Source organism: Triticum urartu, chromosome 5, assembly GCF_003073215.2.
Source record: "Triticum urartu cultivar G1812 chromosome 5, Tu2.1, whole genome shotgun sequence".
Taxonomy (NCBI): Eukaryota; Viridiplantae; Streptophyta; class Magnoliopsida; order Poales; family Poaceae; genus Triticum; species Triticum urartu.
The window spans coordinates 382,732,051-382,757,669 of NC_053026.1; the positions used below are offsets into that span (position 1 = coordinate 382,732,051).

General features: G+C 47.3%; 3 protein-coding genes across 4 annotated transcripts; 1 reads left to right on the top strand and 2 right to left on the bottom strand.

Moving 5' to 3' along the window:
• The first annotated feature begins 1,122 nt into the window (after positions 1–1,122).
• LOC125509175 (protein STRICTOSIDINE SYNTHASE-LIKE 10-like) lies at positions 1,123–3,495 on the top strand. The gene is made up of 3 exons (XM_048674085.1): positions 1,123–1,467; positions 1,538–1,810; positions 2,818–3,495. The coding sequence occupies exons 1-3, from the start codon at positions 1,166–1,168 to the stop codon at positions 3,332–3,334; spliced, it is 1,092 nt and encodes a 363-aa protein (XP_048530042.1). The 5' UTR covers positions 1,123–1,165; the 3' UTR covers positions 3,335–3,495.
• LOC125509174 (enolase 1, chloroplastic) lies at positions 3,488–8,506 on the bottom strand. The gene is made up of 7 exons (XM_048674084.1): positions 7,932–8,506; positions 5,387–5,694; positions 5,053–5,207; positions 4,642–4,959; positions 4,066–4,212; positions 3,932–3,982; positions 3,488–3,789 (listed from the first exon to the last, which is right to left on the bottom strand). The coding sequence occupies exons 1-7, from the start codon at positions 8,315–8,317 to the stop codon at positions 3,724–3,726; spliced, it is 1,431 nt and encodes a 476-aa protein (XP_048530041.1). The 5' UTR covers positions 8,318–8,506; the 3' UTR covers positions 3,488–3,723.
• An 889-nt stretch (positions 8,507–9,395) lies between these two features.
• LOC125509173 (heat shock factor-binding protein-like) lies at positions 9,396–14,131 on the bottom strand. Of its 2 annotated transcripts, none has more exons than XM_048674082.1 (5): positions 13,958–14,131; positions 11,116–11,169; positions 10,716–10,739; positions 10,585–10,627; positions 9,396–9,830 (listed from the first exon to the last, which is right to left on the bottom strand). In XM_048674082.1, exons 2-5 carry the CDS (start codon positions 11,161–11,163, stop codon positions 9,706–9,708), a joined length of 240 nt encoding a protein of 79 aa, XP_048530039.1. In that variant the 5' UTR covers positions 11,164–11,169; positions 13,958–14,131; the 3' UTR covers positions 9,396–9,705. The 2 variants fall into 2 exon arrangements, with proteins under 2 accessions (XP_048530039.1, XP_048530040.1); XM_048674083.1 differs by lacking the exon at positions 13,958–14,131 and adding an exon at positions 12,741–13,871.
• Between the last annotated feature and the right edge of the window lie 11,488 nt (positions 14,132–25,619).

Here is a 25,619-nt window from a genome sequence, read left to right on the forward strand (position 1 = left end):
TATCAAGGAAACTATACATAACATGGCAACATTACTACCTATATATCATGGCAAAATGTTGTTTGCGTGACTAATTTAAAAAAAACATGGGGTATTAGCAAGACGGTCTATTTTGCCATGATCTACAAGGCTACATTTGCCATAATCCCCCTTCATGTATGTGTGGATGTTTTCCTCTGCTCCAAAATTTCTGAAAATGCGCAGCCATGCTAAAATCCCTAAATATGAACCATTGCAGTGTGTCGTGTTGATGCCGGGGGTCGCTGGGATTTCAGAATGAGTATAAGGTAGCTCCCTAAAAAAATGGTGTAGACTTTGTCAATCTTAGAACGTGATACTTATGGGCTATAGTAGACAGCGTGTAAATGTATACGTGTGATTTTGCATGCATGTATCTTATGTTGTACTCGATGTTTTAGAAATACATTTTTTTAGATGTAGAAATACATTTTTTATCACTACTGAAAGCTTATTAGAGGGATACATTTGAGAAGGGCATTTTGGATCTCAGCCTCCATGGAGGCCGGGTTTCTTGAAAAATTCAAAATTCATATTTTTTATTAAAAAAACTGAAAACAATTGTACTAGTACATAAGGATGTGGTGTGTATCTATGTAAAATTACAGAATGAAATACCTTGAGATGTGATCTGTGTGGAAAGAATAAACTCATGAACTTTTGGTATGAATAGTATAAGTGTTGAAAAGCCATAGCTTTGTCTTTTGTTGCACAGCCCTTATTTCAACGTATTTCGTCCTGAAAATTTACACACATGTGTGTGTTATGCCTCTATGTATGTCTGTATTTTTTCAGAATTTTTTGAAATGTAAAAATATGAGTTTTGTTGAATTTTGAATTTTTCAAAAACCGGCCTCCATCCTAGCTCTAAAAGCAATTTTCGGATACATTCTTGATTGTAGCGACTTGATATGACTTGTGGGTCAGTAAAAACTCTCTCTAACAAGCTAAAAAAAAAGACAATCGTGGCCCTGAATTGAAAATCTTACCCCCAGAAACCTCATATTCTAGTTACACTACACCACGATCGAACAGCGCGCTGCATCTAGCTAGCTTCTCCATTATTACATGCCTACCAGAAAGGCTGGAGCAAGCCTTGACAGCTTATATAAGAAGGCATACGCCGCCGCCGCTGCTTCTCAAATTAATGGACATGGAGGAGGCCAGGCATTGTCGCTCTGCCACCTTGCTCATGTCCTTCCTCTCCCTCGCATTTCTCATATGGCCACCTCCAATGGCGGCCGCCACCCAGGAGATGAAGTCTATTTACGCCGGCTCGAGGGTCATACCGGTGCGGTTGGCCCGGCCGGCGTTCGGCCCGGAGAGCATCGTCTTTGACCACCGCGGCGGCGGCCCGTACACCGGCGTTTCCAACGGTCGCGTCGTCCGGTGGAGGGGCAACCGCCGCCACCGCGGCTGGACCGAGTTCGCCCACAACTACAAGCACAAGTGAGTGATCGATCAACCGGCCATGCACAACCTTGGGCACAGCACGATCGTGAGCTAACCGAACACGCAGGACGGTGGCGGAGTGCGCGGCGAGGAAGAAGGTGGTGGAGCCGGAGAGCGCGTGCGGGCGGCCGCTGGGCCTGCAGTTCCACCACGCGTCGGGCGACATGTACATCGCGGACGCGTACCTGGGGCTGATGAGGGTGGGGCGGTGCGGCGGGCTGGCGGAGGTGGTTGCCACGGAGGCCGACGGCTTGCCCTTCAACTTCCTCAACGGGGTCGACGTCGACCAGGAGACCGGCGACGTCTACTTCACGGACAGCAGCACCGTCTACCAACGGAGGTACGCACCGTACCGAAATTCATTACTACTACTACTACCACCCCAGTACTGCAGTAATAAAACGAGCATGTGACCGGAACTGATATACAGTACACTGTTGGTGATGAGTTGATGAAAACCTCAAGTATAATTTGCACGCTGATTCGGAATGGGTAAAGTGAAACCGAAATTTGTCTGCGAAAAGCCAGCAGGTATACCTTGTTCTTGTATGATGGCACGGACGATTCCACGGCTTAAAACAAGTGGACAACTGCGGCTCAAGTTTATAACTATAAAACCGTGGTCGATTCGCTTGGAACAAATGCTGATAAAGCTTGAAAAAATTCTTACGCGCCAGCCGTGTGCTCTGCCGGATTAGCAGCCCTAACGAAGATGGAGCATGACAATCCGTCTGTCTCTAACTCTCGACACATGCTTAGTTTTGCATTTAAGGTTTTTGACACTAGTTTTGTTGTACATTAAGTATGTAGGTAGGCTAGCTGTTGGGGCAAAAAAGAAAGACCAGTTGGAACTTGGAAGAACAGATATAGTGGGCATTAATTCCTAGCTATCCCCAATTCAAGCTGGCGGGCATATCCAAATCCAAGATGTTTCCGATCTGGTCTGACGGAAGCAACACCACGCTCGGTAGCCACTATTAATACCACCACACCGCACGCACAACATTCTCTTAGCAACACTTCTTGAGAGGTGGTAGGGTTACCTAATAATAGTTAATACTAGTACTCGTCAGTCTCGTCTGATGGAGATCGCACCACTAGACAGCAGCAACGTAAATACTCCTGCTTTTGCTAGTACTAGTACTGCTCTACGGCTGCTACCAAGCTGCTCAGCAGGGTTAAAGCCCTGTCGGGAAGAGGCAGAAGATCGCCACAGTAGCCAGCCCTCACGTGGAGGAGCAGTAGATGAGCTTGATAATGAATTCACGTGCATTGATAACCGGTCAGAGGTGGGGCCGTGCATGCAACTTCTGTTTTCTCTAATCATATGCTTGTGCGTGCCTGCAGCGAGTACATGCTGGTGGTGCTGACCGGCGACGCGACGGGGCGGCTGATGAGGTACGACCCGCGGACGGGCAACGTCACCGTGCTCAGGTCCGGCCTGGCCTTCCCCAACGGCGTGGCCGTCAGCGCCGACGGGACGCACCTCGTCGTGGCCGAGACGTCCTCGTGCAGGCTGCTCCGGCACTGGCTGCGCGGGCCCGCGGCGGGGGTGACGGAGGTGCTCGCCGACCTGCCGGGGTACCCGGACAACGTTCGCCCCGACGGAGGCGGCCGGGGCGGGTACTGGGTGGGCATGAACCGGGACAAGCAGTGGGCAGAGAGCGGGACCACGGCCAACTCCATGAGCGCCGTCAGGGTCGTCGTCGCCACGAACGGCACGGTGGTCGAGGCGCTTCGCGGGTTCGGCGACGCCACGGTGAGCGAGGTGGTGGAGCGGAACGGGTCGCTGTGGATCGGCTCCGTCGACACGCCCTACGTCGGCCTGTTCAAGCTCGCATCTCTACCGCAATGCGGTGGGTAAGCATCGCATCGCAATTCATGTCGTCTGAGCGCGTGTGGCTGGGCTCCGTTCAACTCATGTAGTACTAGTACAATCGTGCGTCCTGTGCCCTAGTATGTTGCTACATGCTGTAACCCTAGCCAGAAGCAGTAACTAATCTGATCATCGCTGTCGTTCGTCAAGGAAAATGTATAATAGCTCGAGGTACAAATGCAGACAATAATGCCGTGCATCTGCGATAAAATCAAGGCTGCAAAATTTGGGGTGCACCGCGGCACTCCTACAAGGAGATGTCATGAATTTATACGGTCAGTGCCTTTATTTCTAATCGAAGGATGTACACAGTACACCACTGTCGCCGCTGTAGAAACTTTTACTGCTCAGTCAAAGTGGTCTGCAATTCTTGTTTCTCATGGAGACCTGAACGCTTCGCCGGCGTACCGCACGTTGCCTAGCTCCTCTTCAATCCGCACAAGCTGCATAAAAAAAGAACATATTTAGGAAGGAAATGAAAAACAAACTAAATGAAATTAGTAATATTGCAAGCGGAAGCATAGTCAGTTGGAGATCTGCTGCGCGGACAGAACGAATAGTTAACAGACAGGAATAAGCATTTACCTGGTTGTATTTGGCCAGTCTCTCGCTTCTGCAGGGAGCTCCGGTTTTGATCTGAAAACGTACCAAATGAGATGTCACCTAATGAACACGCTAGAAGTTACTGTACCCCGATCACAATTTCAAGTGGCCCTTACCTGCCCGCTCGCTAAACCAACGGCTAGATCCGCAATGAAATTGTCTTCTGTTTCACCACTCCTGTGGCTGACCATCACGCCCCAACCAGCAGCCTTTGAATCCAGAGCAGCTTGAATAGATTCCGTGACGGTACCAATCTGATTAACCTGGAAAGACAAACGAAATTGAATGACCCATGTTTCTCTTCGGCAGCACAAGATTGACTATTGTTTAGTATTAGAAGGGAGCTAGGAATTCAGTTGTAGGCAGAGCTTTAAGATACAACTCCCAAGTCACTATTGGTTATCACTATTTGGCAAATATTCCCTCCGTTCCTAAATATAAGTCCTTTTAGACATTTCAAATGGACTACAACATATGGATGTATGTAGACATATTTTAGAGTGTAGATTCACTCATTTTGCTTCGTATGTAGTCATTTGTTGGAATCTCTAAAAAGACTTATATTTGGGAACGGAGGGAGTATCACTGAAAGGTTGCCATAATCTATATCAGATATGTTTAGCAAATACAAGGAATGAATAACATTAGTCCATTGTAGAAGAGCACGCCTGAAATAGACAGTAAAGGTTTACCTTGAGCAACAGAGCATTGCAGGCCTTCTTGTCAATAGCCTCTACTATACGTTTTGGGTTTGTGACAAGCAAATCATCCCCGACAATTTGGATATCAACTGAGGATTGCAACGAAGCCCATGAGCTCCAATCATCTTGATCAAAAGGATCCTCAATTGATACAATTGGGAAATCCTTGACGAATTCTTTGTACAGATCACAGAGAGACTGGGCCGAAAGAACATGAGCTCCGTTATTAGGCTGGTTCTTAAAGTTTAAATCATAGCTTCCATCCTTCATAAGGAATTCTGATGCTGCAACATCCATTCCAATTTTAATCTGCAACATGGTGTTTTTCTCAGTTTTATAAATCGAAAGAGGAAAGAGTGATCGAGAAGGTGGCCAGCAAAATAAGAAAAAATGGCAACACACCTTTCCAGTGTAGCCTGCCTTCTCAATGGCATCCATAAGCAAAACAAGGCCCTCCCTGTTGTCTTGAACATTGGGAGCAAAACCACCTTCATCTCCAACATTGCATGCATCTTGACCGTATTTCGCCTTAATGATGCCCTTGAGAACATGGTAAACTGTAGAATGGACAAGTGAAGCAGACAATTCTCAGTAAGATGGAACGGCCAAAAAGAAAAACTGAGCAGAAGTCTAGAAGAAACAGCCCCCAAAGAAATGCTTGCTGGATAATCATGATAATTTACAAGTCACAACCAAGAGGTAAGACGGTTTAGTTGAAGAAAATACAAGAAATTACCTTCACTACCCATACGAAGAGCCTCGGCAAATGAAGTTGCCCCCACAGGTAAAAGCATGAATTCCTGCATAGCCAGATTATTACCAGCATGGCTACCTCCGTTTATTACATTGAAAGCTGGGACAGGCATGACAAGCTCCTTGGTGCCTGACAGCTCCTGGATATGTTTATACAGAGGAACTCCTTTTGCAGAAGCGCCAGCCCTGCATACGCTTAAAGAGACTCCAAGAATAGCATTGGCACCCAGCTGTGATTTGTTTTCAGTTCCATCGACGTCAAGCATGATCGCATCAACATCTTTCTGGTTCCTGACAAAATGACAAATGAAGTTTGCATTAGAAATTAGATGCCAGGCACAGAGGACGGACGATAAGAGTAACTTGATAGAACCTCAGCTGTATGGATGCAAACTAACAAAGGCGATAGCACATTTTATGTTAGTTGGGATGCCTTTCAACACTACTAAGGTTTAGTCAATTTGGAAGTGGTAGAATCGCATGGTTCCCTCCCCCATGCGGTCATGCCCGATTCCAAGTAATCCATGTAATTTCATCCTTCGCAAATTTAGGGAATCAAGCCGACAGAAACGGTTGTTAGGTATATCCAAAAATCTTTTAGTGTTCATCACTAGAACTGGATGCTAGTGATTTTGTAATATGCACTTAATGTAATGTAGTTCTTCTGTTCCTTCAGCTGAGGCATGCTCCACATATTGTACCATTAGTATCCCAAGCAGTGGCGGAGCCAGCCAGCTGAAGGAGCCGGGGCAAAGTCTTTACATAGCGATGTTGCCCAGCATTTGCCCAAGTAATTAGTAATGCTAATCATGGTTTCTTTGTATTGTTTAGTGAAGAATGGCTGGAGCAGCCCGGGCAGCTGCCCCAGGTCGCCGGGAGCTAGCTCCGCGACTGATCCCAAGAAAAATTTCTAAATAAGACTACTATGCCATCCATTAGATAAGTGCACTGAGATTGCTGAAGCTAGAAGTTTACCAATCCCGCTACAAATCCATACTGATAAGCGAGGCAAATGCAAAAGCTTAGCTAACATGGGACATGGCAGTCAGTACAACTGTAACCATGCAGTGGCTACTATGACAATTCGAAAAAAGTTTATTCTTCTTGAGCAAGAGCTCAATCGATTTGATTTCCTTGCACATTGATCACCAAGTTCATCATCATGCAGAGCTTACTACCACATCGCCACAACCAGAAAGGTAGTTAGAGTGTAACGCCCCGGACACACCTGCCGGTGGTCGTTACTCCTGGCGGGATCTAGACTGGCCCCACAGATCAATACTAGTCTTTTCTGCGCACTTTGTCCTCACTCGTGCGCACCCGGGAGCAACTTCCCGGTCGGTTACCCATCCTGAAACTACTCCAAGCTGAGCATGCTTAACTGTGGAGTTCTTTCCGAATGGGCTCCCGGAAAAGAAGGAATTCCTTATTGATATGAGTAGTCTACCATCCCTAATAAGCCAGGCTATCACATAGAGGCTTAGAGCTTACGTGACCAAGTGCACAATTAATCTTGCATGGTTATCATCATCATGGACACACAAAAGATACACCCTGTCCAGCAGTACTTACAAACTCCACTTCACATTTAGGAAAAAGTGCTCCAGAGTGGAAACTTCAGTAATCACAGCTAGATCAGTACAAATCTACGAAGCCACTAAATTGATATGCTTAGCAAAGGTCAACATCATTACAGATATCAAATAGCTTACAGAGAGCTTCGCAGAAACTGATGGCCACAAGTGTGTGCAAGGATATAACTAGTTTTCGGTATATTATCTTGTTTTAAGAAGTAAGCATGGATCTTGACTCATGGAGGTTTGAATTTATATTTATATCTTTTTCGTTTGCCCAGGAGCTACATAAACTGTCTGCTTTTGACAGTTTTATTTCTGTACAGGATTTACCATTTTGTATGCATTTTCATCTTGACATATATATTTCCTTTTTTCTTTTGGGGACGTAACATGAATATTCAATAGAGCCCTCTTCTCACCAATCATTGTTCAAAAAAGGATCACTATCACTTACTAAAGTACTGAACAGAGCAAACAAGATGTTTAGAATAAGACGGTCAGTCAGTGGCAACAGCAGCAGGATTGGAACCAAATATCATAACTGGTATAGCAAGAACAGCAAGCTCATTAATAAATATGAACAACAGTCAGATGTTTAAAGTTCACAGAGCCCAGAAGCAACTGACATAAGTTTTTCCATTGCCTAACATTACTCCACCAGTATTAAGTACTAATGAGTAATGAGCAATCCAATTCTCACTAAACGCGGACAAATACCCTATCACATCAATCTCACTACATTGTAGTTCTACTTGAAAATCAATAGTTATCACCACGGCCAGAAGATCATGAATCTACAGCAAGTGCACAACACCACGTTTCCCCACCCAAGTACCGTAGCCACATTACTCAAACAAACAAATACTGTAAATAACTACCGGAGACACGGGTGATTGGATCCAGCATTTTTATGAGGCTAGCTTGAGATTTTGTTTCTTAACCAAGGCTCACCTCACGTCGACTCCGACGAGCTTGGGCGCGATGACCTCGTTGATGTTGCGGACGGCGGTGAGCACGCCCTTCCCTCCGTAGACCGACTTGTCCCCGTCGCGGAGCTCGAGGGCCTCGTAGATCCCCGTGGAGGCCCCGCTGGGAACGGCGGAGCGGTGGAGGCTGCCGTCGCCGGCGACGAGGTCGACCTCGACGGTGGGGTTCCCCCGGCTGTCCACGATCTGCCGCGCGCGGATCGACCGCACGGCCTCCGCCCCGACGGCCTTCGAGGAGGCAGCCGCCGACGCGCGGACGGAGACGACGGGGCGGCCGCAGGCGCGGCGCGGGGTGGCGGCGGCCGCGGCGGGCAGGAGGGGCTTGGAGGGGAGGAGGAGTTGGTGGGCCATGCTGAGGGGTTGGCGGGAGCGGAGGCGCCGAGGCCGGGTCTTATTGTATCGCGGCGGTGGCGGCGGCGGGGCGTGGGGGAGGTCGTCGGGCGGAGGCGGCGAGGTGGGACGTCGAGGGTGGTTTATTTCTCGGAAATAACAATTTTGAAGGAGGCGGGTTGGTGGAGGCGGCGAAGCGGAGGTGGCAGGCGGGGCCCAGGAGTCGGCGAGTGATCGGTTGCCTTGGCTCGTCTTTTGCGGTTTTGCCTCCTGGCCGAGCGCTTTGGCCTTTGGGGGTTGGCGCCGCGGTGGTGGTGGCCGGTGGGAGACCGGAAGGGCGATGCGACGCGAGCTCGTCGTGTCATGGGTGGAGCGCGTGCTCGTGCCGGGGTTCGTCGGATGCAGGTGCGCCGGCGAGCGCAACCTACCGTCGGCGGAGCGCCGGGCCAACCATGTTCGGGCAAGGGTTTGTACGCAAGGCGCTCAGACTGTCAGACTCGTGAGACACAACATAAATGTGACGCTTGTAGATGTAGACCGTCAGAGGGCATGTAAATGGTGGCATACGGATACAGATATTACGTGATAAAAAATAATTTGAGGCATCTATATTTCTTTTTTTTCTCCTCAATGCAAGCTATCACTAATAGACCCCATTAAAAATAGAAAATAAAAACTCTAATACACATGCATCTCTACTTTTCACTTCAACCCTTTTAATTTTTGACATCGGACCACACTTTTTTCTCTCCAAGCACCCGTCTCCTACAGAGAATCCCGCTTCCCTATCCAAACATTCTACTCCCTCCGTTCCAAAATAGATGACTCAACTTTGTACCAAGGGCGCGTTCGGCAGCCCACCAACTTCTTCAAATTCTAGAATTATTTTAACTACCGCTCCGGGAGCGGAGCCATGGAGCAAAGGGAAACCGAACGCGGCATAACTTTATACAAAGTTGAGTCATCTATTTTGGATCGGATGAAGTACATGGCATGAGAGGCATCACCCTAGGGCTATGCATTGTATAGAAAAAATTCAGCATGCAACGCAATCCAGCTTTGAACAGAATCTACAGAAGAGCAGTGTGTCACACAAAAATTGCATAGGGGAACAACCCAATAGGCCCACTGCCATAAAAATTGTCTGAGGCATCGTCTGGCTCTTGCAGCAACAGCTTTGAACAGGCAAACCAACAAGTACGAGAATGATCATAGGGAAACAACCTATCAACTAATAACGGTGTCTGGGCTCTGGAGAGCTGAAGCTCCAGCGGCAGCAATAGGTAGCACACACGGTAGTACAAGAGCTATGGTCCATGGGAATACATCATCAGATACACATGAATGCCGTAAACTTCTGTCATATAGCCACCATATCTTTACTACCCAATCTCTTGCCTACACATGAGTTATGCGGAGTCGGCAGGCTTTGCCTCATCGGGCTTCTTGACAGGTATGTCGGTGGTGCCCATCTCAGCTTTGAGATCGTTCACGCTCTGCTCCAGCTCGTCGATCTTGGTTCCCATTTCATCTAGTGCAATGGAGTTAAAGAAAACAGAGTATGGCAGTCCACAGGCATGTTCAATTCATGCAACAATCAACTTGGCTCAAATTTGATGCACTCAAACTGAGATGGATTTTGTATTAAAAAAAGCGCATGATGCAAGGAGTTCTTCTGATGTCAATATGATAGAATAGGTACTTTGATTATTTATTCAAGTATGCTGTGAAAATTCTGTCACTAGCCTTGCACTGATGTAGCAAGAATCTTGGTACACTATCAACTTATGAAGTAGTACAGTATAAAGTTGCGCTAAACATAAGCTAATCAGACAAAGGATCTTACAAACAAAACTCAAACTAAGGGATACCAAACTGGAGTATACCGCTTCTAGTTTTGCTGGTGAGCATTATAGCAGCAGCATAGATTTCTGAAAACAACAATATGTTTCCAATTTCCATGTTTATTGCCTAACGACGTGTGATATATTGATATATCATATATGCACGTACGTTTGGTGTGTTTCTGTTAATATCAAAAAGTTGATGAATGTTACAAGTTTCCAAACAAGAATTAAAAAAGAAATGCATAACATTGTAGAATACTATTTTTTATGTATCAGCATCATAAAATGCATATGACATCATAATAACCTGACATCAGATATACTAGAATATAATGTTATCCCTAGTAAATTGTGCGATGGCATAAGATAATGAACCAATGTGGCCATGAAAAAAATTATTGTGGTAGAAACAAAATAATGATATTCCGCCGATAAGGATATTCTTTGACACGATGTTCTGGGACATAGACTCAAACCTTGTTTGCTGAAATCCATCATCAAGTTAATGAGTGTAAAGTGTTTGTAAAGACCCAAGTGTAGATATTAACGAAAACGTATTCAAAGGCACTCACCATCTGACCGAGGAGGTTTTGCACCTGAAATAGAAAGCTTAACATCAGTACAAAATAAAAATTATTATACTGTTAAACAAAGTGATACACCTCTGGTTCCTCAAAGGCGGAAAAAGACTTCTTCAGTGGTTGGAAACAACTAGTACAAAACTTGACTGTTAACCTCACCATCTACTAAGTCAATGCTACGCCAATGTTTTTCAGCTTACTAGTTAAAATAGCAACTACTTTCAGTGCTGCTAGAATATGCGAACACTCCAATTTGATGCATACAGAATGTACAAACTCGTCAAAGATATTTAGGTCTTACGTTAAGCCAATTATTCCACCAGAAGACAGATGAAATATTATTAATGTGAACAGTGTTATGACGCTACAAGTATATAATATCAGTACTTACAAATGCCGTCATGTCTGTTGGGTTCTGCGATGAGGGCTCTGAATCCATATTAGCCTGGAAAAACAGATTCAGCAAATGAGTTAACACTAATGATTATGATACTATACAGAAGAACTACATATAGTAGTGAAATTAAATGACTAATGTGTCAGGGTATTAACTCATAATGGGTGAAATATAGCACAGTATTAAATAGTACTAGCTGAATACCCGTGCGTAGCAATGGGGTCAACTTTATTCTACTGGTTCAACGTAGGAAAAAAAATATTGGGTTGAGATTGAGATATGTTGTGGAAAGGGAATCCATAGGCAAAGGTAAGGAAAGATATTATGTGATTGAGATTGTGTACGCACAACTACAGGATTCTTTCCCCAGAAACAAGGAGGTAGGGCCGGTTTGGAAAAAAATCAATTAGGGTTATCGCGCGGTTTGGAAACAAATCAATGGGAGGGGGTCATGTATCGATGGGAGGGGTGGAAGCAATGCAAACGAAACCAACTATCTCTCCTTTAATAGTAGAGATTTGCAAGGTATTACATTTAATACCAATAAAGGCATCCTGCTGAAAGAATTATTTGAAGCATCTTGACAGACGTACGTACTCTCTCCATCTTTTTAGATATTCCAATGCGGACTATATACGAAGCAAAATAAGTGAATCTACACTCTAAAATATGTCTATATACATCCGTATGTAGTCCTTATTGAAATCTCTAAAAAGACTTATATTTAGGAACGGAGGGAGTATGATAGTATGAAAAGGTAAAAGCTAGAGCGGAATATCATAGTTCATATCAGCAAATGAGAAACAGTTTTAATGTTGGAATTTATTCATAGCAGCCTAATTCTCAAGGAGAAGCACACATGCGAAAAGGTGACAAGGAAAAGGTAGGTATACTTTAAACTCCAACATCAATTGCTTGACCAGGAATTGAGCATCCTATCCTATTTTCATTAACTAATCACTCTACTTAGTCTATTGTATTAGTACAACTTCCATATGGCATAGACTGGACATTTTACTACCTTAAAGTTGTACTGTTGTACAATAATAGGGAGACAAACAAGAAAATAGTACACCATAGAGGGCTTGTAGGCAAGCCTTATGAATCACTCTTCAGTCTCCTAGTTTCCATTTCCCCCTCCATTCATTCTCATCGAGATCATGCCCTGGGAGTTCTTGGTCACTGCTCGTGCTTCTAGTTTCATCAGCCCTCTTACTACTGCGCATGATACTTGCCATTTCTTGTATCGTGCAGGAAGTGCTCCGCCTCATCCTGTCAATGAGGACCTCAAGTTGATCCCTCAGGCCATGCCTTGTCAGCCTATCCCTCAAAACCTCACAAGTAGCCTGGTAGGGTGGGATACCTTCATCCACCATCATCACAAAATAGCCGCAGGCCTCCTCTAATCTTCCCTTCTTGCAAGATAACCCATGGATCATGACAGCATAAGTTGCTGCGCCTGGGTGAAAGCCACGTGTTTCCATCCCGTCCCATACCTCAACAGCCTTATCAATCCTTCCTACGCCAATCAACATTTTTAGTAACATGTTGTAAGAATGACGATCTGGCACACACAAGCCTTTATCCATTCTTGCTATAAGCCTCAAAGACTTGTTCACCTCATTCTTCTTACAATGCGCATTAAGCAGTGTGTTGTATGTCCAAACATCAGGCTTTTCCCCTCTCGTGATGATCTCACCAAGGATATTATAAGCCTCCTCAATCTCTCCCAGTTCGCACAATAACCGAATTATAGCATTATATGTGAATACATTTGGTGTGAGGTCATGCATGCGCATCCTATCTAGCACACGAAGAGCATCCCGAGCATCCTTGGATGCACAGGCAGCACGAAGGAATGGACCATAAGTGGCAGCATCTGGAACAAGCCCACGGCTCTGTTGCATATCTTTCAGATGTTCCTGCGCACGTGCAATATCACCTCCGCGGCATAAGGCATCAATCAATGCATTGTAGGCAGGCACATCAGGCTCAACACCTCTCTCAACCATTTCATCAAATAACTTTTGCGCGTTTTCCGGCTTCTCCACAACAGCGCACCCAGAGATCAGGATGGTGTACGTCTTGGCTGAGACATCAAAATGGGCCCCCGACTCTCTGAAGAAGACCTCAGCATGATTTACAAGGCCATTATGGCACAAGGCGAATAGCAGTGAGTGGAAATCGGCCAGCGTTGGGTGGAAGCCGAACCCCGCCATGGAGGAGAAGGCCCGGATCGCATCATCTGGGAGAAGCGCACGCGAGTAAGCACGGAACAGCCGCGGGAAGAGACCCCGCGAGAGCGCAGCCGGTGGGAGGTCAGACAGCAGCGAGCGCAGCAGCGGGAAGAGCCGCGCACCAGCGAGCGAATTGGCCAGGATGAGGAGCGAATCCGGCAGGTGAGAGAACCCGGGCAGCCCCGCGGCAAAGAGGAAGAACCGGAGCGACGGCACGGGGAGGTGGCGGCACCGGCGCAGCACCGCGGCCGCCGCGTCGGGGGTGATGCGCGGCGCGAAGCCGCGGAGCGCGGCGGGGAGGTCGTGGCGCGGGCCACGGAAGTCGCTGAGCACGCGGCTAAGCGTGCTCACGAGCCCTGGGTCGACGTATGGGCCCGGATCCGGGGACGGATCGTGGGGCGAGGCGGTGTGGAAGCGGGGGCGAGGGAGGGGGAGGGGGCGCCGGCAGCGAGGCGCGAGGCGGCGTGCCGCGGCGAGCGATCTTGCGGCGGCTTGCATCGGTGGGGCTGCGGTAACAGCGGATTCGCGAGTAACGTAAGGATGCACGCGTGCTAGAAAGCAATAGATGGATGGGGGAGCAGGGGGGTGGAGGGGCTTACCGAGGAAGTTAGGGTCGCCGGGGGAAGGGGCGGAGGAAGAGGAGGTCGCCGCCGGCCGGTGGATTCGGAGGAGGTCGCGGTCGAAACGAAAGGGAGAGGAGGGCCTGAATGGGGAAGTGAGACGAGTAAAGGAAACTTGGGCTTGTACAAGGACAATACGGCGACGGTGAGACAAGGTGGGTCCATGGACCGTGTGCCTCTTTGTAAGGCTTTCATTTTTGAACAATGAAGGGCTCCATCCACGGGCGGCTAGTGGGCCGCTCCAAATTCTTTTTTCTTCTTTTCCTTTCACATTTTTCTACCTTAAGTTTTTGTAGGAAGAGAGGGAGAGAGAAAGCATGTGTCGGCATGGGGTTTAAGGATTTCGTACTCTTCCATGAAGCTATGTTAGCAAAGCAAGGGTGACGCTTGATTTTATAAGCTGGAGTCGCTATGTGCTTTAGACTTTGAAAGGGAAATATTATCATGACGGCAATTTTGTGTCTATTGATTGTAAAAAGGAATACCTCTCATACTTGGAGGGCTATTATGTCGGGACGAAAAGCTTTGAACTTGAAAATTAGAGACGGTGCAAGTACAAGAGTTTGGGAGGATCCTTAGATACCCTCAAGAGTTTGACGTGTTTAGCCACTCCATGACCTTCTCGAACCGCTCCTTTCATTGTATGTGTGTTTGGCGGGGAACTTGATCCTGGCGAACTCCTCGACGACCGCATGCACGTTATTCGTTGGTGTGTGATGGGACGGCGACTCCCTGGTGTTCTTCATGGCTTCCTTCATCTGCCCGCCCTTCATGGTCAGGGCGGCCTTGGTTGCCGTTAGGATGGTCTCCTACTTAGTGGCCTAGAACTGTTCCCACGCTTAGTCTAACTCGGCCACTCTGCGCTCCAGGAGACGTCTCTCCCTCGAGGCCTTGCCCAAGGATTTCATAATCCGCAGCCGAGCATGGTCGTGCCTCGGACTACCCCGAGGTATGTCTAGGGCCCGGATATCCTTGTCGCTGAGCTTAGTGCCCTCCCGGGACATCGTCTCCTCGGCAACCAGTTCTTCAACGTTTTGTTCCTCGTCAACCCTCCTGGTGGCTCGTAGTCGGGATCTTTGAAGTCGTCGCCTTGTGTTGGGGTTATAAATACGAAGTAGGCCCAAGTATACGAATGGCTCACCTTAGGGCCATGACCCATCCAAGATACAACCTAGAAGACCATGGGCCAAGGGGCATTGTCGTCAGCCCATCAACGACAAGGAGGGTGGCTCAGGACCACGCTAAGTCCCAACTGTTGGATACTGAGTCGGCCGACAGCCAAGCGCTAGCAGTTGGCTAGACCATCAGTTGGCAGCTACCTAGGATACCTCTCACCCATGATGCCCTAATGATGGCAGTTACCCAACGGTGGTATAATCTAGTTAAATATGGCAGTTACCAGTAGTGAATGCCATGAAGCAATCGACTGCACATGAGGCCATTAACTGCACTAACACTAGCCCATTATGTACCCCCTCCTAGTGCACTCTATTTAAGAGGGGAGGGCACCTTCGCTGTGGATTGAACATCCACACATTGTACCTTACGCCAAGAGTTAAGAGCACCACAGGAGTAGGGTATTACCTCCACTACAGAGGGCCCGAACCTGTATAATTCCTTGAGTGTAGTCCCACTTGCACCGTTCGATAAATATGATTGCCTCTACATTCCTATCCCCTATTATTGTTAGGATTATATCCACGACGCACTGGCTTGTTGAAAGGATCGATATGGTTGACTAGAGGGGGGTGAATAGGCAACTAACAATTTTTAGCTTTTCTTTAACAATTTAAACTTTGCATCAAAGTGGGTTGTCTAGATATGCAACTGGGTGAGCAACCTATATGATGCAACAAGGATAGGAACACAAGCAAGCAAGAGATATGACACAAATAAGCTTGCACAAGTAAAGGCACGAGATAACCAAGAGTGGAGACGGTGGAGACGAGGATGTGTTACCGAAGTTCCTTCCTTTTGAGGGGAAGTACGTCTCCGTTGGAGCGGTGTGGAGGCACAATGCTCCCCAAGAAGCCACTAGGGCCACCGTATTCTCCTCACGCCCTCACACAATGCGAGATGTCGTGATTCCACTATTGGTGCCCTTGGAGGCGGCGACCGAACCTTTACAAACAAGGTTGGGGCAATCTCCACAACTCAATTGGAGGCTCCCAACGACACCACGAAGCTTCACCACAATGGACTATGGCTCCGCGGTGACCTCAACCATCTAGGATGCTCAAACACCCAAGAGTAACAAGATCCGCAAGGGATTAGTGGGGGGAATCAAATTTCTCTTGGTGGAAGTGTGGATCGAGGCCTTCTCAACCACTCCCGAGCAAATCAACAAGTTTGATTGGCTAAGGAGTGAGATCGGGCGAAAATGGAGCTTAGAGCAACAATGGAGCTTAGGGTTGGAAGAGATAAGTCAACGGGGTAGAAGGGGACCCCTTATATAGTGAGGGACAAAGATCCAACCGTTATCCACCTACCAGCTCGCGGCCTGCGGTACTACCGCACCAGGCAAGCGGTACTACCGTGGGGCCACGCGGTACTTCCGCTTGCTGCCAAGCGGTACTACCGCAAGGTCACGCGGTACAACCGTGCAGGCCCGCGGTACTACCGCTGCACCAGCAACGGCTAGGGCAGACCTGTGGCACAAGTGCTGAGGGCGGTACTTCCGCTGGCGCGGTACTACCGCTCCCCCTTGCGGTACTACCGCAAGGCAGGAATCCCCTAGCCTGGGAAGAGAGAGGATAAGGAAACAACCATGCCTACTTCCGCTGAAAAACGGAAGAAGCAAAAACCCGACACAGTACTACCGCAGAGGGGCGGTACTACCGCCTGGCAGCTGAGCACGGTACTACCGCGGAATGAAAGCGGTACTACCATGGTAGGCGCGGATGAAAAAAATTACATCTGCCCTTACTACCGCGGGGGAGCGATACTAGCCTAGTGGGCCACGGTAGTGCAGTTCCAGGGGAGCGGTACTACCGTGGGCACCTGTGGTACTACCGCGCCGCAGCACGGTACTACCGCTGGTGCCTACGGTACTACCGCTCACCCGGGAGTAGTACTACCGCGAGCCAACACAGCAGCCAGAAACAAGGTGAAGAGATAAACAATGGAGGAAGCTCCAAGGTGCAAGGGAAAGGAGGGGACAAGGAAGAAACGTGTACGTGATGATTCCACCCAAACATTTCCGACGCGGACCCCCTCTTAATAGTACGGCTTTCCTACGACTCAAATGCACCAAAAAGAAACATAGAAAAGATGCCGTCTTCAACAGTCTTCGAGGGGCACCCAACCGTCTTGTGCCTAGCGATGAAATGTCTGGGATACTCAAGGCACGCGATTAGTCCGCAAACGCGTTGTCATCAATCACCAAAACACCTTAGGGATAAATATGCCCTTACAATCTCCCCCTTTTTGGTGGATTGATGACAATACGGGATTTGCACAAGGGAAATAATATTAAGCAACCGCAAACCCCTCCTCTCTAGAATATAGACGGTGTTGGGGAATGCAGTAATTTCAAAAAAATTCCTACGCACACGCAAGATCATGGTGATGCACAGCAACGAGAGGGGAGAGTGTTGTCTACGTACCCTCGTAGACCGGAAGCGGAAGCGTTATAACAACGCGGTTGATTTAGTCGTACGTCTTCACGGCCCGACCGATCAAGCACCGAAACTACGACACCTCCGAGTTTTTGCACATGTTCAGTTCGATGACGATCCCCGGACTCCGATCCAGCAAAGTGTCGGGGATGAGTTCCGCCAGCACGACGGCGTGGTGACGATCTTGATGTTCTACCGTCGTAGGGCTTCGCCTAAGCACCGCTACAATATTATCGAGGATTATGGTGGAGGGGGGCACCGCACACGGCTAAGAGATCAATGATCAATTGTTGTGTCTCTGGGGTGCTCCCTGCCCCCGTATATAAAGGAGTGGAGGAGGGGGCCAGCCAAGGAGGGTGGCGCGCCCAAGGGGGGGAGTCCAACTCCCACCGGGAGTAGGACTCCCCTTTTTCCTATTAGGAGTAGGAGAGGGAAGGAAGGGGAAGGAGGGAGGAAGGAAAGGGGGGCCGGCCCCCCTCCCAATTCGGATTGGGCTTGGGGGGGCGCCCCCTCCCTTGCTCCTTTCCCCTCCTTTCCACTAAGGCCCAATAAGGCCCATATACCTCCCGGGGGGTTCCGATAACCTCCCGGTGATCCGGTATTGTCCCAATCTCACCCGGAACCTTTCCGGTGTCCAAATATAGTCGTCCAATATATCAATCTTTATGTCTCGACCATTTCGAGACTCCTCGTCAAGTCCTTGATCACATCCGGGACTCCGAACAACCTTAGGTACATCAAAATATATAAACTCATAATGAAACTGTCATTGTAACGTTAAGCGTGCGGACCCTACGGGTTCGAGAACAATGTAGACATGACCGAGACACGTCTCCGGTCAATAACCAATAGCGGAACCTAGATGCTCATATTGGCTCCTACATATTCTATGAAGATCTTTATCGGTCAGACCGCATAACAACATACGTTGTTCCCTTTGTCATCGGTATGTTACTTGCCCGAGATTCGATCGTCGGTATCTCAATACCTAGTTCAATCTCGTTACCGGCAAGTCTCTTTACTCGTTCCGTAATACATCATCTTGCAACTAACTTATTAGTTGCATTGCTTGCAAGGCTTAAGTGATGTGTATTACCGAGAGGGCCCAGAGATACCTCTCCGACAATCGGAGCGACAAATCCTAATCTCGAAATACGCCAACCCAACATGTACCTTTGGAGACACCTGTAGAGCACCTTTATAATCACCCAGTTACGTTGTGACGTTTGGTAGCACACAAAGTGTTCCTCCGGTAAACGGGAGTTGTATAATCTCATAGTCATAGGAACATGTATAAGTCATGAAGAAAGCAATAGCAACATACTAAACGATCGGGTGCTAAGCTAATGGAATGGGTCATGTCAATCACATCATTCTCCTAATGATGTGACCCCGTTAATCAAATGACAACTCATGTCTATGGTTAGGAAACATAACCATCTTCGATTAACAAGCTAGTCAAGTAGAGGCATACTAGTGACACTTTGTTTGTCTATGTATTCACACAAGTATTACGTTTCTGGTTAATACAATTCTAGCATGAATAATAAACATTTATCATGATATAAGGAAATAAATAATAACTTTATTATTGCCTCTAGGGCATATTTCCTTCAGTCTCCCACTTGCACTAGAGTCAATAATCTAGAATACACAGTTATGATTCTAACACCCATGGAGCCTTGGTGCTGATCATGTTTTGCTCGTGGAAGAGGCTTAGTCAATGGGTCTGCTACATTCAGATCCGTATGTATCTTGCAAATCTCTATGTCTCCCACCTGGACTAGATCCCAGATGGAATTGAAGCGTCTCTTGATGTGCTTGGTTCTCTTGTGAAATCTGGATTCCTTTGCCAAGGCAATTGCACCAGTATTGTCACAAAAGATTTTCATTGGACCCGATGCACTAGGTATGACACCTAGATCGGATATGAACTCCTTCATCCAGACTCCTTCATTTGCGGCTTCCGAAGCAGCTATGTACTCCGCTTCACATGTAGATCCCGCCACGACGCTTTGTTTAGAACTGCACCAACTGACAGCTCCACCGTTTAATGTAAATACACATCCGGTTTGCGATTTAGAATCGTCCGGATCAGTGTCAAAGCTTGCATCAACATAACCATTTACGATGAGCTCTTTGTCACCTCCATATATGAGAAACATATCCTTAGTCCTTTTCAGGTATTTCAGGATGTTCTTGACCGCTGTCCAGTGATCCACTCCTGGATTACTTTGGTACCTCCCTGCTAGACTTATAGCAAGGCACACATCAGGTCTGGTACACAGCACTGCATACATGATAGAGCCTATGGCTGAAGCATAGGGAACATCTTTCATTTTCTCTCTATCTTCTGCAGTGGTTGGGCAATGAGTCTTACTCAACTTCACACCTTGTAACACAGGCAAGAATCCTTTCTTTGCTTGATCCATTTTGAACTTCTTCAAAACTTTGTCAAGGTATGTGCTTTGTGAAAGTCCAATTAAGCGTCTTGATCTATCTCTATAGATCTTAATGCCCAATATGTAAGCAGCTCCACCGAGGTCTTTCATTGAAAAACTCTTATTCAAGTATCCCTTTATGCTATCCAGAAATTCTATATCATTTCCGATTAGCAATATGTCATCCACATATAATATCAGAAATGCTACAGAGCTCCCACTCACTTTCTTGTAAATACAGGCTTCTCCAAAAGTCTGTACAAAACCAAATGCTTTGATCACACTATCAAAGAATTTATTCCAACTCAAAGAGGCTTGCACCAGTCCATAAATGGATCGCTGGAGCTTGCACACTTTGTTAGTTCCCTTTGGATCGACAAAACCTTCCGGCTGCATCATATACAACTCTTCTTCTAGAATTCCATTCAGGAATGTAGTTTTGACATCCATCTGCCAAATTTCATAATCATAAAATGCGGCAATTGCTAACATGATTCGGACAGATTTAAGCATCGCTACGGGTGAGATGGTCTCATCATAGTCAATTCCTTGAACTTGTCGAAAACCTTTTGCGACAAGTCGAGCTTTGTAGACAGTAACATTACCGTCAGCGTCAGTCTTCTTCTTGAAGATCCATTTATTTTCAATTGCTTGCCGATCATTGGGCAAGTCAACCAAAGTCCACAGTTTGTTCTCATACATGGATCCCATCTCAGATTTCATGGCTTCAAGACATTTTGTGGAATCTCGGCTCACCATTGCTTCTTCATAGTTCGTAGGTTCATCATGATCTAGTAGCATGACTTCCAGAACAGGATTACCGTACCACTCTGGTGCGGATCTTACTCTGGTTGATCTACGAGGTTCAGTAGTAACTTGTTCTGAAGTTTCATGATCATCATCATTAGCTTCCTCACTAATTGGTGTAGGTGTCACAGAAACCGGTTTCTGTGAAGTACTACTTTCCAATAAGGGAGCAGGTACAGTTACCTCATCAAGTTCTACTTTCCTCCCACTTACTTCTTTCGAGAGAAACTCCTTCTCTAGAAAGGATCCATTCTTAGCAACGAATGTCTTGCCTTCGGATCTGTGATAGAAGGTGTACCCAACAGTCTCCTTCGGGTATCCTATGAAGACACATTTCTCCGATTTGGGTTCGAGCTTATCAGGTTGAAGCTTTTTCACATAAGCATCGCAGCCCCAAACTTTTAGAAACGACAACTTTGGTTTCTTGCCAAACCACAGTTCATAAGGCGTCATCTCAACGGATTTTGATGGTGCCCTATTTAACGTGAATGCGGCCTTCTCTAAAGCATAACCCCAAAACGATAGCGGTAAATCAGAGTTGGCGTGGGGGCGAACACCAACGGGTGTGTGAAGCCCGTCATCATGAATGTGAAGCAGATCCATGAACTCCTTCCATGTAGCAGACAGCTGACGGCCATTGGTCATCCAGGTCATCCTCCACTCATCCCCGGGATGAAAGTAAACCGAGGCAAAGAACTGACAGATAAGCTCAGGGTCATAGTCAAGGTGAAAGGAGATCACAGGCTCAATAGAAAACTGCTCCACCAAGTCCAGAGCCTCTCCAAAATAGTCACGAAACTTGTCCTTCCGCATGTGATTCATGTCTATCCACTTGATGTCCACGAACGTATTCTGCTTGTTCTTGATCACATCCAGATAGATGAGAGCCTGTTGCTTGGTCCAGAACAACTCGGTGCCTCTGAGGACAGCCCGAGGATTCACATAGGGATTGATCTTCCGGTGTTCGACATACTCATTGACTGGAATCTCGTCCATGCCCTTAGCAGGTTCCTTTTGCTTGCTGGCAGTGGTCTTGACATTGCGCTTGGGGGCATTGGAGCCCTCTGGTGCTTCATCTTGGGGATTGCGCAGACGCTTGGAGCCAGTGTCACGACTGGGATTGAAACGGCGAGAGCCACCACCTGAGACACAAAGCGCAAAACACACACGACAAGCAAGAAGGATCAATGCAAAGACCACAACAAAGCAAAAGAAACATGCAGGAAGCACACAAGATAATTGCCATGAGAGAGATTTGACCCCTACGGTAGTACTTCCAAGTGCTGCGGTACTAAGATTGTAGTACCGCTCTTAGTCGCGGTAGTACCGTGTAAGGTCACGGTAGTACCGGGTCTAGGAGCGGTAGTAGGATCTTAGAGCCACAGCTAGTGCGGTAGTACCGCACCTGATGGGCGGTAGTACCGCACGAGCGGTAGTACCGCACATGAGACACGGTAGTACCGCACCGCATCAGATCCAAACAAGTTCAAATCTGAGAAAAGCCCGCGAAACCGCGGCGGTACTACGGTTGGACAAATCTACCACAGGACAACATATCAAGTATGATTCCTACACAACGCGACTCTCCTACATCCTACTCTTGCACAGATTTGGCCTAAAATCTCATGAACAACAAGCATCTCCCCAAAAACCTAGAAGCGAGAGAACAACCAAGAAAAAGAGGGATTTTGGGAAAAACCTTGGTCCATGGCAAGAGGAAGTGGTGGGGAACGATCCCACCGGTCGGAATCCGAGGAGAGTGGCCGGAGATGGAGATCCGGCGAGGACCTCCAGCGCCGTTCTTGAGCAAGAGAGAGAGAGAGAGAGACGTGGGGAGAGAGACAAGTGAATGGGTATGGGGAGTTGGAACTCCCCTGCCCGAGTCATAACCCCCACGCTCACTCGATGGTGCGGTAGTACCGTGCCTCATCGCGGTAGTACCGCTCGGCGGAAGTACCGCACCTGAGCGGTAGTACCGCGCTCTGGCGCGGTAGTACCGTGCCCTCTCAAAGCGGTAGTACCGCGGCAAGCCGCGGTAGTACCATGGGCTCAAGAAGATGCATGTTTCAAGCACACGAAAAAGAGGTCTTTGCACGAACACTCTGAGGCAACATGACACCACAAGACCACGCTATACACAAAGGCAAAAAGGCAAACGACAAAACGAAACAACCATGAGACACCACCTCTCCAAAGAGAGGGCGGTGGCCGTGGACACCTATGTTTGAGTCAATTGGTATGGCACCGCGAAGAATTATCCTTGGGCCCATGACCAAAACTCGTCTATGAAGCACAAGTACCATCAAACATGGCTAATGTGAAAGACTTGATCAATTTATGCATAATTGGGGGGAGGGAGAGTTCATTGAGAGAACAACACTCCCCCTATGTCCATGCCTACATCTAAACAAGACAACAAGTTGAGTATGGTGGGGTGTGCAAGGGTTCAAGCAACATTGCTCGAATCAATGATATTTAGCTCATGCCTTAACTCGTGAAATCTTGCTTCATCCAAGGGCTTCGTGAAAATATCTGCAAGGTTATCATGAGTGTTGACATAGTTGAGCTCGATCTCTCCTCGCCTAATGTGATACCGGATGAAGTGATACCGGATCTCAATATGCTTCGTCTTGAAGTGTTGCACCGGGTTGAGAGAGATCTTGATGGCACTTTCATTGTCACACCAAAGAGGCACTTTGTCACAAATGACACAGTAATCCTTTAAAGTTTGCCTCATCCATAAGAGTTGTGCACAACAACTACCGACCGCCACATACTCCGCTTCGGTGGATGAGAGAGACACACAACTTTTCTTTTTGGAAGACCAACTTACCAAAGAGCAACCAAGGAATTGGCACCCTCCGGAAGTGGACTTCCTATCCACTTTGTCTCCTGCCCAATCGGAATCCGAATACCCTACAAGCTTGAAGTTTGCTCCTCTTGGGTACCATAAGCCAAAGTTTGGGGTATGAGCCAAATATCGAAAGATTCGTTTGACCGCCACATAGTGACTTTCCTTAGGTGCGGCTTGAAACCGTGCACAAATTCCCACACTCAACATGATATCTGGTCTAGATGAACAAAGGTAGAGCAAGGAGCCTATCATGGAACGATATACCTTTTGATCCACCGCTTTACCATTGGGATCTATGTCAAGTTGGCACTTGGTGGGCATTGGAGTGGAAGCCGGCTTGACATCACTTAGCTTGAATCTCTTGAGCATGTCTTGAGTGTATTTGGCTTGGTTGATGAAGGTTCCTTCTCTTCTTTGCTTCACTTCGAACCCTAGAAAGAACTTCAACTCTCCCATGGAAGACATCTCGAACTTTGAGGTCATGAGAGTGGCAAATTCCTCATTGAAAGCTTTGTTAGGGGAACCAAAGATAATATCATCAACATATAATTGACACACAAAAAACTCCCCTTTGACCTTCTTAGTAAAAAGAGTGGGGTCGATTATCCCAACTTCACAACCACGGTCTTGTAACAACTCGGTAAGGTGGTCATACCACGCACGTGGGGCTTGTTTAAGGCCATAAAGTGCCTTATCGAGTTGATACACATGATCGGGGAAGTAGGGATCCTCGAACCCGGGGGGTTGCTTGACATAAACCAATTTATTAATGGGACCATTAAGAAAAGCACTCTTCACATCCATTTGTTGTAAATTAAAGTTATGATGAGAAGCATATGCAATCAACATGCGAATGGATTCAAGGCGAGCAATGGGAGCAAAGGTTTCACCGTAGTCGATACCCTCGACTTGGGAGTAGCCTTGTGCTACCAAACGAGCCTTGTTGTGAATGATAATCCCATGGGCATCTTGCTTGTTCTTAAATATCCACTTGGTTCCAATTACATTGTGGTTCCCCGTCGGTCTTGGCACCAATCTCCACACTTTGTTGCGCTCGAAGTTGTTGAGTTCTTCATGCATGGCATTGAGCCAATCCGGATCTTCGAGCGCCTCATAGACCTTGTGGGGTTTGACACAAGAGACAAACGCGTGATGCTCACAATAGTTTGCTAATTGTCTACGAGTGCTTACCCCCTTTCTTAAGCTTCCAAGCACATTCGTCATGATATGATCCTTGGTGGAGAGCTTGGAAGCAACCTTGGCGGCACGACGCTCTAATTCCTCCTCGGGGGTGAGACGAGGAGTGGTCACTTGATCATCTTGAGCGTCGTCTTGAGCTTGTTCTTGTTCTTGAACTTGCTCGGAGGAGAGAACTTGACCTTGGGCATCACTTGATGTGTCAACACCGTCTTGAGCATGATCTTGCCCTTGGTCATGTTCTTGAGGATGAGGGCCTTCATGTTGTTCTTCGGAAGTGTGTGGGCCTTGGGTTGGTGATGGCTCCACTTGAGTGGAGCATTGTCCTTCTCCTTCGGCCACAAGGGGTTCCTCAATGGGTAGGATAAAGCCAACACCCATTCTTCTTATGGCTTGAGGAGGAATTTCATCATCTACATCACAAGTGCCACTTTGCTCCACTTGGGAGCCATTATTCTCATCAAACTCCACGTTACACGTCTCCTCAATAAGTCACATGGATTTATTGAGGACACGGTAAGCATGAGAGTTTGTAGCATAACCAACAAATATGCCCTCATAAGCTCTAGACTCAAATTTAGACAACCGAACACCTTTCTTGAGAATGAAACACTTACACCCGAACACCCGAAAGTACTTGAGGTTGGGCTTGTTACCGGTGAGTATCTCATATGGAGTCTTGTTCAAGCCCTTGCGGAGGTAGATCCTGATGCGGAGCATCCCAA

Bases quoted from the DNA above. Each gene is read 5' to 3' on its own strand.
- LOC125509175 (XM_048674085.1), top strand. From the start codon at position 1,166: ATGGACATGGAGGAGGCCAGGCATTGTCGCTCTGCCACCTTGCTCATG. The intron at 1,468-1,537 runs GTGAGTGATCGA...CCGAACACGCAG, and splicing joins GCCCACAACTACAAGCACAA to GACGGTGGCGGAGTGCGCGG. The intron at 1,811-2,817 runs GTACGCACCGTA...GCGTGCCTGCAG, and splicing joins AGCACCGTCTACCAACGGAG to CGAGTACATGCTGGTGGTGC.
- LOC125509173 (XM_048674083.1), bottom strand. From the start codon at position 13,856: ATGCAAGCCGCCGCAAGATCGCTCGCCGCGGCACGCCGCCTCGCGCCT. The intron at 10,740-11,115 runs GTAAGTACTGAT...TTTCTATTTCAG, and splicing joins CAACAGACATGACGGCATTT to GTGCAAAACCTCCTCGGTCA. The intron at 10,628-10,715 runs GTGAGTGCCTTT...GATGGATTTCAG, and splicing joins AAAACCTCCTCGGTCAGATG to CAAACAAGGTTTGAGTCTAT.
- LOC125509174 (XM_048674084.1), bottom strand. From the start codon at position 8,317: ATGGCCCACCAACTCCTCCTCCCCTCCAAGCCCCTCCTGCCCGCCGCG. The intron at 5,695-7,931 runs GTGAGCCTTGGT...TCATTTTGTCAG, and splicing joins CTCGTCGGAGTCGACGTGAG to GAACCAGAAAGATGTTGATG. The intron at 3,983-4,065 runs GTAAGGGCCACT...GTACGTTTTCAG, and splicing joins TTGGTTTAGCGAGCGGGCAG to ATCAAAACCGGAGCTCCCTG.